Source organism: Macrosteles quadrilineatus, unplaced genomic scaffold, assembly GCF_028750875.1.
Source record: "Macrosteles quadrilineatus isolate MER2022 unplaced genomic scaffold, UCM_ALF_1.0 Scaffold_1__1_contigs__length_201487025, whole genome shotgun sequence".
Lineage (NCBI taxonomy): Eukaryota > Metazoa > Arthropoda > Insecta > Hemiptera > Cicadellidae > Macrosteles > Macrosteles quadrilineatus.
Window position 1 is genome coordinate 164,343,951 of NW_026542594.1, and position 13,361 is coordinate 164,357,311.

At 35.7% G+C, this 13,361-nt stretch overlaps 1 protein-coding gene across 3 annotated transcripts in view; it reads right to left on the reverse strand.

Annotated features, from left to right (window-relative positions):
- The window catches only part of LOC128988866 (bifunctional 3'-5' exonuclease/ATP-dependent helicase WRN-like), a 33,367-nt gene that overhangs the window by 13,913 nt on the left and 6,093 nt on the right, over positions 1–13,361 (reverse strand). For all 3 annotated transcript variants that reach the window (XM_054410598.1, XM_054410608.1, XM_054410589.1), the window contains 7 exons: positions 12,738–12,844; positions 8,036–8,179; positions 7,474–7,620; positions 6,524–6,612; positions 5,309–5,416; positions 4,487–4,686; positions 33–170 (listed from right to left, as the gene is read on the reverse strand). In XM_054410598.1, coding sequence (XP_054266573.1) covers positions 33–170; positions 4,487–4,686; positions 5,309–5,416; positions 6,524–6,612; positions 7,474–7,620; positions 8,036–8,179; positions 12,738–12,844 — 933 coding nt within the window. The remainder of the gene's footprint in view (positions 1–32; positions 171–4,486; positions 4,687–5,308; positions 5,417–6,523; positions 6,613–7,473; positions 7,621–8,035; positions 8,180–12,737; positions 12,845–13,361) is intronic.

A 13,361-nucleotide genomic window follows, 5' to 3' on the forward strand; every position in this document is an offset into this window, starting at 1 on the left:
ATTATCTCAGTAATTAAGAAATGCGTACTCGCCTGGTTTATCGATGCCCATTCCAAAAGCCACTGTAGCCACAATAACAGGAACTATATCTTTGACAAACTGCTGGTGAACCTCCCTTCTAAGTTTCTGTCCCAAGTCAGCATGGTAAACTGCACATTTGATCCCAGCATCTATAAAGAAAAACTTATTAAACAAGTATTGAATAGACCAAACAATCTATTCAGTCTAGTTAAGATCACAAAATATACACTACAAGAATGATTTATTTAGTTTTTTGAAATTACAGAATACGTTTTACAATATATGACACTTCTTTTCTTATCCTTACAAAACCCATATTAGTACTATAGAAAAACTTAAATATAGCAGAATTCCAGCTATCTAAACAACTCCAAATAATCCGAATTCGCTACCGGACTACTTATAATGGATAGAATTTTAAAAACCATAACAAACAGTTATAATAGGGGCAAAGGAGCAAAGAATCGATATTAAAAAAATCAGAAATCGCTGCAAAATCCTAAACATCTCCTGCGGTTGTAAAGACATCATCATTGTCTCTCTCGTTTATGGGGACATCATTATCATATTATTATTAAGATGGTGACAAAATCTGACATGTTTCCTGCGGTCTTGTAGACATAATTATTGTCTAACTAACGCTATCGTGGAAAATCATCAACAAATAAGTTATCACTCTACTCCAAAATTGAGGTGAAAGCGTAAATCTTTCAATTTGAGTATTTTTGATAAAATACCACAAATTTCATAAAAAATCCAATTATCTGAACTTTTGACCATCGGAATGTGGTATGTCCCAAATTATCCGGATAATTGGAGTTCTTCTGTACGTCATATTATTTGAAATTACTTAACTTAAATAACACTACTTAGTAGTTAAATCAGAATTATGCTTGTTTGGCCCTAAGAAGGATCGTGGTTTTAAGTTTTTTACTAATACTCGTGAATAAATAAAATCAGGACCTTATCTTTACCTCGTTTGGTATTCTGAACTAAATTTATAAACAGGTTCATACATGTACTGTATAACTGTATAGCAAGCGTAGGTAAGGTTAGAACAAAATAAAACAAAACTCTTTGTCATTTCAATACAACATTCCTAAAATACCGACTGTAAAGTTAGCTTCCTTTGAAAATAATTTTTAAAAGTACCAGGGGACCGAGCCTTGCTTGGTTGTGGTTAATTGGGTTTAATCCTTGAAACAATATTGTAAACAGACATTTTATAATTCCCGATAAACGTTTTTATTACAAACTATCTAGACATTTGATCGCTGAAATAATAAACACCTTGTAATGTAAAAGTATGCAATTAAACAAAAATAAGATACATTTATCACCTTGCTTAAGTTTAAGTGCTACTTGCACAGAATCTTTTTCCCCACTATTCATTGAATCCATTGTTCGACTTTTACGCTCACAATGACAGCAGATAAAACAAATATGATATAACCGAAATAATATTATTTTCAAATGTGACAATGATTTTTCGTGCTTTCGCTACTACTTCCAAAGAAATTATTGAGATTCTGTCCGTTTTTTCATTGGGGTTTAGCATACAGTAATAGTTTTATGCCAATCAAACCCCCAGTCCCAGATGTAATTAGTTTACTTGGAATATAAGTGTAAGAAAACAAAATAAAAATAAAGAAAATAAATGTATTAAATAGTATCTAAAATCTTAGGTGAGAGAGGGCTAATTAAAATAATCAGTATTTGATCGGAACTTTTTTCCCAATCGAGTAATTTTCAGTTCCCCAGTTTCATCCCCATGTTAAAGTTGCCGCCAGGTTTTTGATCAAACTTGTCTTAGTTGATGTGAGCCACCTACAGATTGCGCTGATATAAATTACTGATTTCTGCCAATTACACAATGGTTTTTATCAAGTCAAACTGATGGAATGACTTATTATGAGCTATAGCAACTGTTATGACCCAGCAACTATCTCATTAACAAAAAATAAGGTACAAAATAGAGTTTTAGACACTAGAGCAATCTGTGACTGGCTCACACAACTACATTAGCTTTTAGTAAAAAATTGGCAACAGCTGATCCATATAGATGGGATGTCTTCTTCTGTATCCAATAGTCAATGATTATCTTTGCTAAATAGTTACAACTGATGTTTTTTTCTTTGTACTGTATATTATAATTTGCTAGTTGACTGTGGATGGCTTGTTATAAACACATGTAACGAATATCTTGTTTACTTTTTCCAACCAACATAGTTACTTCCTAGGGATGGACGGGTCCCGAAATTTCGGGAATTTTTCGGGAAAAAAATATTCCCGATTATCGGGACGGGATTACATTTGATTCGGGAATTTATCGGGACGGGATTTGGTCCGATCGCCGGCAATTTTGCCGCTTCGCGAGTGCCGATGACGCCGCTATTGCGAGCGATAGGTCCGCGAACGCAGGAGACGAAGTCGTTTCGACGATTGCGCCGTGACCACGGAGTCATACCGACGATCATGCCGTGACCACGGAGTCATACCGACGATCACGCCATGACCGCGGAGTCGTACCGACGATCACGCCGTGACCGCGGAGTCATACCGACAATCACGCCGTGACCGCGGAGTCATACCGACGATCACGCCGTGACTGCGGAGTCATACCGACGATCGCGCCGTGACCGCGGAGTCATACCGACGATCGCGCCGTGACCGCGGAGCCATACCGACGATCACGCCGTGACCGCGGAGTCATACCGACGATCACGCCGTGACCACGGAGTCATACCGACGATCACGCCGTGACCGCCGAGTCATACCGACGATCACGCCATGACCACAGAGTCATACCGACGATCACGCCATGACCGCGGAGTCATACCGACGATTACCCCGTGACCGCGGAGTCATACCGACGATTACCCCGTGACCGCGGAGTCATACCGACGATTACCCCGTGACCGCGGAGTCATACCGACGATAGCGCCGTGACCGTGAGTCATACCGACGATCATGCCGTGACCGCGAGTCATACCGTGACCGTGAGTCATACCGACGATCATGCCGTGACCGCGAGTCATACCGTGACCGCGAGTCATACCGACGATCACCCCGTTACTGCCGTCATTTTGACGATCGCACCGTGACCGCGAGTCCTTTCGACCGCGAGTCACAAGTTTCTATAGGTACCTGAAAAATTCTTACCCATTTTTTGGTTTTAGCGAATTTCCCTATAGGGAAGTAGCTATTACCGTAGGTGGCACGGTAAGACCTAGGCCCGGGACCGATTTACTTTTTCATTTTGATGTCCCCAGAGGCCAAAAACACCATTCGTTCAAATTTTTATATATGTATATATATATAGACATATATATATATATAGACATATATATATATATATATATATATATATATATATACGTCCGTGAACGCGATAACTAGAGTAATTTTTGTCCGATTTTGATGAAATTTGGTTTAGAGGTGTAAAGCGGGATAAACTTGAATGAGTTCGCGAACCAGCACGATCGGACCATGGGAACGGGGCTTTACAGGGGGTTTTATGGGGTAAAAATTGGTTTTTCTCACTTTTGACCCTCAAAACACAAAATTTCCCGATTTCTCTTTAGACCTTTTCAAAGAGCTTAAAAAAACAAATAATTTAGTATATAAAAGTATTTTTGTTCGATTATTAGTAACGGAGAAAATTAAAAAAAATTGTAATCTAAAATTCCCATGTTATTCTTATGGAGAATATTGTCAAATGTTGTAGTTTGCTTGTTTATGGGTATATTTTGATCAAACTTGGCAAATTTATTTATTTTGTACTAAGCTATCAATATTTTACTCAAAAACACACTTTATTAGTTTCCTTGTAGCAGCAAACCTAGGTACTCGTTAAACCTAATGTTATTAAAATATATTTAACTGAAAATCAATTCAGACAAATGGAAATTCGCTTAGTCGGCAGGTTTGCTGCGGCGGGGGTATTTATAGATCAGTGCCACAAACGGTAAAGATTGATTTCGTATGCCTTTTTTGGTAACTGCAATACTCAAGACTTTCTTTTTATGCACAGAAAAAAATCCCGTCCCGTCCCGTCCCGAAAATCGGAAAGGAAATAAAAATCCCGTCCCGTCCCGTCCCGAACTAAAAATTCAATCCCGTCCATCCCTATACTTGGCAACCCATAAGGCCAGTTAAATGTTTAAATGAGTTGTGTAGAGAAATACAAATCTTCCTGAGGTAGTGGCTATCACCAATCACGGTTTTAGAGCTATAAATTCCTAATCCCAAAATTTAGTCAAAATCCTTCTGCTGGGTTTTGTTATATACAGACAGATAAACAAACAGACATAGCTCGTATTAGAGTATAGGATAGGATTAATAGCAAACTTTTAATTCTATAAAAACTTTTTTGTAGCAAACAAATTTTTTATTATGTCAGATTAAATTTATTGTAAAATCTTATAATTTTGGTTGATTTGGTATTAAAGAAAATTGTACTCACTACTGAGCGCTTCAGCGACTTTCTCAGTGGTTTTCTTTGTAGGGCAGTAAATGATGGTCGGACCAGGGAACTTCTTGATGAGTCCATCCCTCACCATGAGTCTCTCCAAGTCGCTCACAATGTCTTTGTCATTGGCTTTCAGTTTGACAGAGAAGTAAAGATTGGGCCTATCAAAACTTGTCACCACCATCCTGTGATTTCTGAAAGACAAGCATTGCACATAACCACCAAGATTAGTTAGTTACCTATTGTTAAATAATATAATGTTACCTTCTACCGTTCCAAATTGGTGTAGTCTACGTCAACACAGTGACATCATCAGGTTATCCGCTATCGCTTCGTCTTTAATATTAAAATAAAACAGTCATTACACGTATCACAAACACATATTTACTACATTTATGGACCGATCGGTATTTTCGTCGCGGTGGCCACAACTTGCGTACGCACATGATTAATTCTGGGCGACGACAATACCGATCGGTCCGTAAATATGTGTTTGTGATACGTGTAATGACTGTTTTCTTTTAAATTCAAGGCGAAGCGATAGCGGATAACCTGATGATGTCACTGTGTTGACGAAACGCGTCGTAGACTACACTAATTTGGAACAGTAGAAGGTAATATTATATTATTTATTAATAACTAACATTCCAGTAATAGGAAATGAATTCGAATAGTTATTCTTGTTTCTTTTGTGGTTGGGCTACAATGTTTTACTATAAGTAGGGTATCTTTATCTTACTAATTGTACAATTTAATGCAGCTTACATACCTCTATAATTTATTTAAGTTTCCTTTAACAGTAACAATAGTACAAACCTGAGCCGCAGAGAGGAGACTATATCCATGCGGACCTGAGGTGTGGCAGTGGCCGTTACTGCCAAAAATGGAATATCAGGCAAAATTTCCTTCAGCTTACCCAAATTTCTACAAAATAAATAAACATGTAAACTATTGGAGAAAAATAATGTTACATTACTATAAAACGTAGGTAATATTCCTGTAGAAGTAACATAATTAATTTTTAAAATCCCATAATGATATGGATGAAGAAACTCATAGATTTTGGAAAGTTTAACGAAAAGAAAAACAAAGTTGATTGCCGATACCAAAACTACTCTGGGTAGACTCTACTTCAGGGTGTCCACAGAAAATTTGTCATTAACTTATGACTTTCCATGACTATCCATGACCATTAACCATTGATTTCCATGACTCACGGACTTTACTAAAAAATTATAATATAACATACAGTCACGAATAATACTGCCTAGACAAGATATTTTACTGAAAATACTGAAATATGTATGAACAGATAACAATGGAGTACAATAAGTACAACAACGAACTAACAAACTCAATACTCATTAGCTAGGCCTAATACAACTGTATAAATTGAATTGTCATACGTTTGTGAAAAACTCTGAAAAATGCAAATAGTCGGGGTTACAGCCGACTAGAGCATTGAAAGTCCCCTCAAACCCATCCGTCATAGGGTATTTCCATGACTTTTTGCCTATTTCCAGGACTTTCAATGACCAGAATTTTTTTCCATGACTATCCCTGATTTTCCAGAATGTGGACTGTACTTCCTACTGGCATAAATAGTATACACAGTCTTTTAGCAGCAGCCAATCAGAGAGCAGTATTTGTGAAGCCTCGCCCTCCACTCAAGCCCTTAAGTAATCTTAGGCCAGGGAGACACAAGGGATCGGCCAACAGTTGAATATCAAATCACACTGATTTGGGGGAAAACTGTTCTGCTGGAGTTGGTGTTGGTAGATCAGTTTTGTTTTTGAAATGGTACTGTCAACCTAAGAAATTGGCCGTGCGATTTTTGCTCAACCACAGGATAAAAAGGAAAATATAAATATAAAAATAATGTATTGTTTGTACACCAATCTTACAAAAAGGTTTACACAAATACTAAAATTTAACCCTTAATCAAAAATACCATTTGGAAACATCACATTGTTGCATTGTTATTGTTATTAAACTGTGCGATGTTTTTAGTTTCAATTAATATGTACCTACCTGTACTTGGGACGGAAGTCAAAACCCCACTGACTAACACAGTGAGCCTCGTCTATGGCAACCAGAGTCAAGTTATGGGCCTTCAGCAACTAACACACAACAAATGATAAAGCCAAGAGTAACATACAAACATAACAGTAGCCTAACATCAATTTTACATATAAAATTCACTTGGTGTCTGGATTTTTCTTAGCAAAATATATGTTTGAGTTAAACCTAACCTGCATTGTTTTAAATGAGGTTAAGGATAAGGATGTAACATGGAGCACAAGAGCCTAGGTTTTAGGGATTTTTGTGAGGATAGCAGGCTTAACTGAATGGGAAAGAGTCCAAACTGGCACGGGATACAAAAAACTTAACACTATATACACAAAACACTAGAATATTACACCATCATTGACAGCATTTTCAAATAACGAAGAGAGTTTTTTTTTCTTATTAGAGTAATCCTTATTAGTCCTTATCATAATTCTTATCAAATGATCCTTATTAGAAGAGAGAGAAAAGAAAACTCTCTCTTCCTTAGTTGAAAATGCTGTCAGTGACAGTGAAATATTCAAATGTTTTGTGATTTGTGTAGTGAAAAGTTTTGTGTATCCTGTACCAGTTTGGATTCTTTCCCATTTAGGTAAGCCTGCTATCCCCACAAAAAATTATTTTAGATGGGTAGGCCTATGTTTTCATTTTAGATGTGCACAAATGCTATATAGTGAATACCATTGTTGTCAGATATTTATGTCTTTTATCTTTATCGTGCATAAAAGGTAAGTTAGCATTTAAAACACAGTAGAGATTCACTATTCTGAAAGTCCACCTATTGCAAACTTTATAGGCCTACATCCTGAAATATTTTTTTTTATAAATCTTTTTTTAACAAGTTTTGAATAATTTAGAGTTTTTTTCTTGTGGAAGAGAAGAAAATGTTCTTCGATTCAATTTAATACACCTACCTTTTGGAGGATGGAGGCTCCGTGATCATTAAGACACCATTCAGGTGTGACATAAACCACCCTGTACTCCCCAGCAAGCAGATTCTCTATGGCTGAGACCTTGGCTGTCTGCGCAGCACCCATCATCACAGCTGGGATACCAGCCACCTGCACACAGTAACACTCATTGAAAACGTGTGATATTAAACACCCATACTCCCCAGCAAGCAGACTATATACATTCTAAAATCTGTTTTGTAAGCAAATTTCTTTTATTGATTGGTCTATTGCCTATTACTAATGTGATGATATTATAATTAATGTCAATTGAGCAGAAAATTATATTTTATGTAAAATGAATCAGCAACATTAAAGCAGTAAGTGTGGAGCAGAGTGTATATGGAAGCATTCACCTTATTTATACAACACATTAAAATGTTGAGAAACCAACTAAAACTAAGCGTCATGTCATAAAACTCTTCACAAATTATTCAGAACGCTAAAACATATAATATATATATATATCTAAAACCTTTTTCATATAGCCTTCTGTATCCAATAGTCAATGATAGCGTAGGCCTACCTCAAGATTGAGCACTTGATCTTGCATGAGTGATATAAGCGGAGATATAACAAGGGCAATGCCACCTGAAAACACTGCAGGATACTGGTAGCACAAGGACTTGCCATAACCTGTAGCCATTATAGCACAGCAGTCTCGTCTTTCCTAGGAAAATAAAGTTTATGTGAGATGCATTTAATAAACTCGTAAGTAAATAAATAACATAAATAAATCCAGCTGTAAAGGCTTTAGCGGCCCACACACTAGCGCGCATGTGCCTTGCGTGGCTCGTGGTGAGGTGACTGTGAGCGGCTCTAGGCACATGTGCGATTCAATTGGCAACCACACACTAAAGACACATGCGCGCGCGCCACCGTCTTTGACCATGCAAATAGTGGGCTATTACAGCAAATTCAACAGTTATATTGAAATCATTCGAATAAACTCCTTTGTATCGTCACCATGTAAATTTTTACTATTTTTTCATTTTTCATTTTTTTAACATGGACATTTTTTTAGAGTTGCAAGCTAAGTCACTAAAGAATAAAATTTGGCTTAAAAAACAGATTTGATTATACACTACTAATTAATTGGGTAGTTATTAGTTGTATGTATTATGGTTTTGGGTTTTCGGGAAATAAGTTATTATAGAATATGAGGGTTGTATTATTTAATATAAGGGTATAAGGGTCGTATTTAGAGTATGAGGGTTATAGACTTAGATTTAATTAGTATATTTGGTTCACATCGATATTAATATCTCAAAGAGTTAATTTCAGTCTTCACAAACTTATCGTCACTGTCAGCAAACACCCCCTTGCATTTCGTTATCAATAGCTCCATAATTTCTTTTCTCATTTATTTGTTTGAAAAGTTTGCACTTTCCACGTCCCAAGAACACGTTTGTGATCTATAAAGCTCAATAAAGTCAGACCAAATCTTTCTTATGCCAGGACATCTTAACCGCACAACAAAGAAGTCAATAATAACCAAACAACAACGACAAATAAAATGCAACACGTTGGGCAGTAGTTAGTGTACACTGTGCCACGCAGGCGCAGACCTTGTAGTTACCGATTTACAGTATATGCAGCTATGGTTTGTACTGCTAGTTCACGAACATGTGCCTCGGTTTCCCACAGACTGGCGCGCATCATAACAAGCTCGCGCACTTGTGAAGATGCTCGAAGGTCCGGCGGCAGGCACCAGGCACCTCGCATGCGCGTCGCGAGCATGGGCACATTTACCCACACATTGAGGGGCATCCGCGTCGAGCTGTTCGCGAGTCACATGTGCGCGCACAAGCGCCCTAGTGTGTGGGCCGCTTTTGAATCCTAAAATAGATCTTATGAGTATATTTTTTGCTATAGGATCATTTTAATGTTTAGATTTGTTTAAATAAGAATGATAAGAGGTGCCCATCCCCCCAAGGTGAGGAGTGCAAATTCTCCCCATTTCATAGTGCCTAGCTAAGCAACCTGCTCCCTTCCAATTTTCCAATACCAAAATCTAAATCTAATTATCAAACAAATACCATATATAGGTAACTGTCAATACAAGATGTTGATTAAGAAAATTTGTTTTCCAAATAATAAACTAAGGGGACGATTAAACATCTTTTCATCTTTACATTCCCCGCCGACAGATAGACATTATCAACTCTTCTCGTGAGCACGGCAATATAATGAGATTCACTTCACAAAAACATCATCATAGCTTCCCATGATCACAGCCACGCAAAACATCATCATCATCGCTTCCCATAATCAACAGTCATATCTTGATATTACCCCACAGTCCCAAAAAATCGTTATCGAGTCCAGTGATCGCAGCACTATATTAATATTACCATGCTGTACCAAACATATCATCATCGAGTCCCATGATTGCAGTAATATCTTGGAATTCCCCGGGAGTCCAAAAGATATCATCATCTAGTCCCGTGATCGAAGCACTATCATGATATACCCTTGTGGTAAGAAGTACATCATCATCAAGTCCCATGATTAGTAATATCTCGAAATTCCCCTGCAGTTGTGAATACATCACCATTGTCTCTCGTGTTTGCGACAATATCTTGATATCACCCTTCTGACACAAGGACATCATCATCGTCTCCCGTTCGATGTAACAATATATTGACAGCATATCTTGCGATGGTGAAAACAATAATGTTAAAAATAAATAAGCTAGTCAAAAATGTGCTGCAAATTTTGAAAAAAAACTTGTTCTGACTAAATAATCATCAAGTGGTTCAGTAGATATTGTTGTTCTACTAAGCGAATTTCAACTTGTCTCATACATTTTTACTAAAATATTTCCATAAATAAGACATATTTATTCCCAATTTAAATAACATTAGATTTAATGAGTGCTTAGGTTTGCTGCTACGGGGAAGGTAAAAAGTGTTTTTTGACCATACGTCAAATAGTATAGGATGAAATAAATAAATTTGCCAAATTTTATCAATATATATCCATAAACAAGTAAACTACAACCGTTCACCATAAGAATAACATGGGAAATTTAAATTAACATTATTTTTGAATTTTCTCTGTGACAGTTAGGCATACAAGAGCGCTTCAATATACTAAATTATTCCTTTTTTTAAGCTCTACAAAACAGTTTTAAAAGAAATTGCAAAAATTTGTGTTTTTAGGGTGAAAAATTGGAAAAACCCATTTTTACCCCATAAAACTCTTCATAAACCCCCGTTCCCATGGCCCGATTATGCTGGTTTGCAAACTCGTTTGAATAAACGTAGGTTTACACATTTGTACTAAATTTCATCAAAATCGGATCATTTTTGCTTGAGTTATCGCACTAACCTACACAATATGAATTTGAACGGATGGTGTTTTTAGCCTCTAGGGACCTCAAAACGAACAATTAAATCGGTCCCGGGTCCAGGTCATACCATGAGTAGTACGGTAATAGCTTATTCCCTATATGGGAAATTCGCTAAAAGAAGGACCTTGGACAATTTCCTAATTATAACACAAAAGATTGTCTTAAAAACATTCTAGGCAGGAACACTGACGTTTTAAAAAATTGGCATTATACTGACATACAGTACTAGTATTGGTATATTAGAGTAGTGACATAGCAATGCTATATGATTCTGATTCTGATATTAGTGGAGTGACAATGTAGGAAACTTTAGTATAGGATATTCATAAACCTTTCATTAGAGTTGCAATAGTATAGAAAAAATTAGGTTTATGTTAACAAATGTTGACAAGGGAAAATGTACAACTGGTATTTTTATGGACCTATCTATGGCATTCGACAGTGTTAGGCATTCTACTCTACTTGAAAAACTTCAAAGACTAGGAGTAGCAAAACGAACTCTTAATTGGTTTACGTCATATCTCACTGAAAGATCTCAATACGTAGAAATAACTCACTTGACAAATTACAATAGAATTATTAAATCATGCTCAACTTATAAGCCAATAGTTTTCGGAGTGCCACAAGGCTCAATATTAGGGCCCCTGCTTTTTTTGTGCTATCTATGTGGAATGAAAGATTCTTTAACATATAATAAAAATTCAACACTATGTCTGTATGCTGATGACTCGAATTTGGTGATATCATCCAACTCAATAGAGCAAACAGAAATGTTCGCTTATGTAGAATTGGAAAGTATTGGAAATTTTCTTAATAGCCACAACTTGATGATGAATTTACAAAAAACTAAATTTATAAATTTTAAGACAAAACAAAATAGACAGAAGGAGCCAATAACAATAAGCTATAACTTACAACATATTGATGAAGAAATTAGTACAAATTTTTTGGGTTTAACACTAGATCAGCACTTGAATTGGGATAAACATGTCCACAAAATTTTAAGTAAAATTAATTCCGGAATTCATGCTTTATCAAGTATGTCTTTTTACTGTGACTTAAAAACTTTAAAAAATATATATTTTGCACATGTGCATTCACATATCACGTTTGGCATAGCACTCTACGGCTCAACAAAAATATGTAATCTAGATAGCATTTTAAAGGAGCAAAAAAGAGCGGTTAGAATCATGCTTAAGCTGCTGCATGATGAGTCAGCTAAAGAGCATTTTAAGGACCTAAAAATCTTTACTGTTTACGGGCAGTATATATATGAATCAATAATAATTGCAAAAAAACAAGAAGAATATTCGGAACCAAAAGAAAAATCCCATTCTTATAATTTAAGAAATAAGAACGAAAATGTACAACCACATAGGACTAAATTTTTTGAAAAGAAACCATCCTATGCAGGTAATAGATTTTTTAAATTTATTCCAAAAAATATTAAAAAAGAAACAAATCCAAACAAATTTAAAAAAATATTGAAAGAGTTTTTAATAAATTTAGCAATTTATTCATTTGACGATTTTTTCACCTCCCTCAGTCGCTATGATAAATTATCTTACTAGATTTGTAAAATGTATTTGTTGTTTTTATAACCATTCCTCATGTTTTGCTGTTTTTTATCCTGTTGAACTATTTTGACACTATTTTTATTGTAATTATTTTGACACTATTTATTGTACAATGTACATAAAAATGAATAAAGATATTTGAATTGAATTGAATTGTTAAAGAAAGTAAGCTTCTACGCTAAAGTTTAACAAATTACCTAATTATATAATTTCTTTTTAATTACGACTGAAATATCAATATGAAAGAAAACTACTAATACAAAAGCTACTAATAATCAATTAGTTACGACGTTTACCTCGAGTATGGAATGAATAATTTCCCATTGGGTAGGTCGAAATTCAGAATGGCCAAAGTATTTCTTCAGTGCTTCCAGGTGTTCAGGCTTGGGTGGAGGTATTTTGACTGTAAACATTTTAATGACTGTAAACATTTTAAAACATAGTTTTAAAGCATTGGTGGATTCTGGCATGTGGCTAGAGTGACACAACATTATAATAGCTGGTGATAAATTATTAGCCAGAACAACTACTCATGGAGTAAGCTGCAATCATTTACTCCAGATCAGGTTAACTATTGTACTTAGGCCTACAAAAATTAATTGTAGGTACGGGTAAGCTTTTATATTATCTCCAGTTTCTTTTAACAGCATAAATATCACAACTTAATTAATAGGGTCTACTGACATTGTTGTTTCCTATTTTAAATAGCCTAATAATCTTGGCTGGAAAAACTAAAATAGAAACTACAGTTACTTAGTTCTGATTTCAAGATACACTGCAACTTACACTTTTTAGAACTACACAACTTTGTAAAACACAGTTGTAAAATGAACACATTAAGATAGGACTGTTTAACAAATATCATAACTTTAGATGACATGTATTGTATTAGGCCTTGCATTATTGTGATGGATCTGATA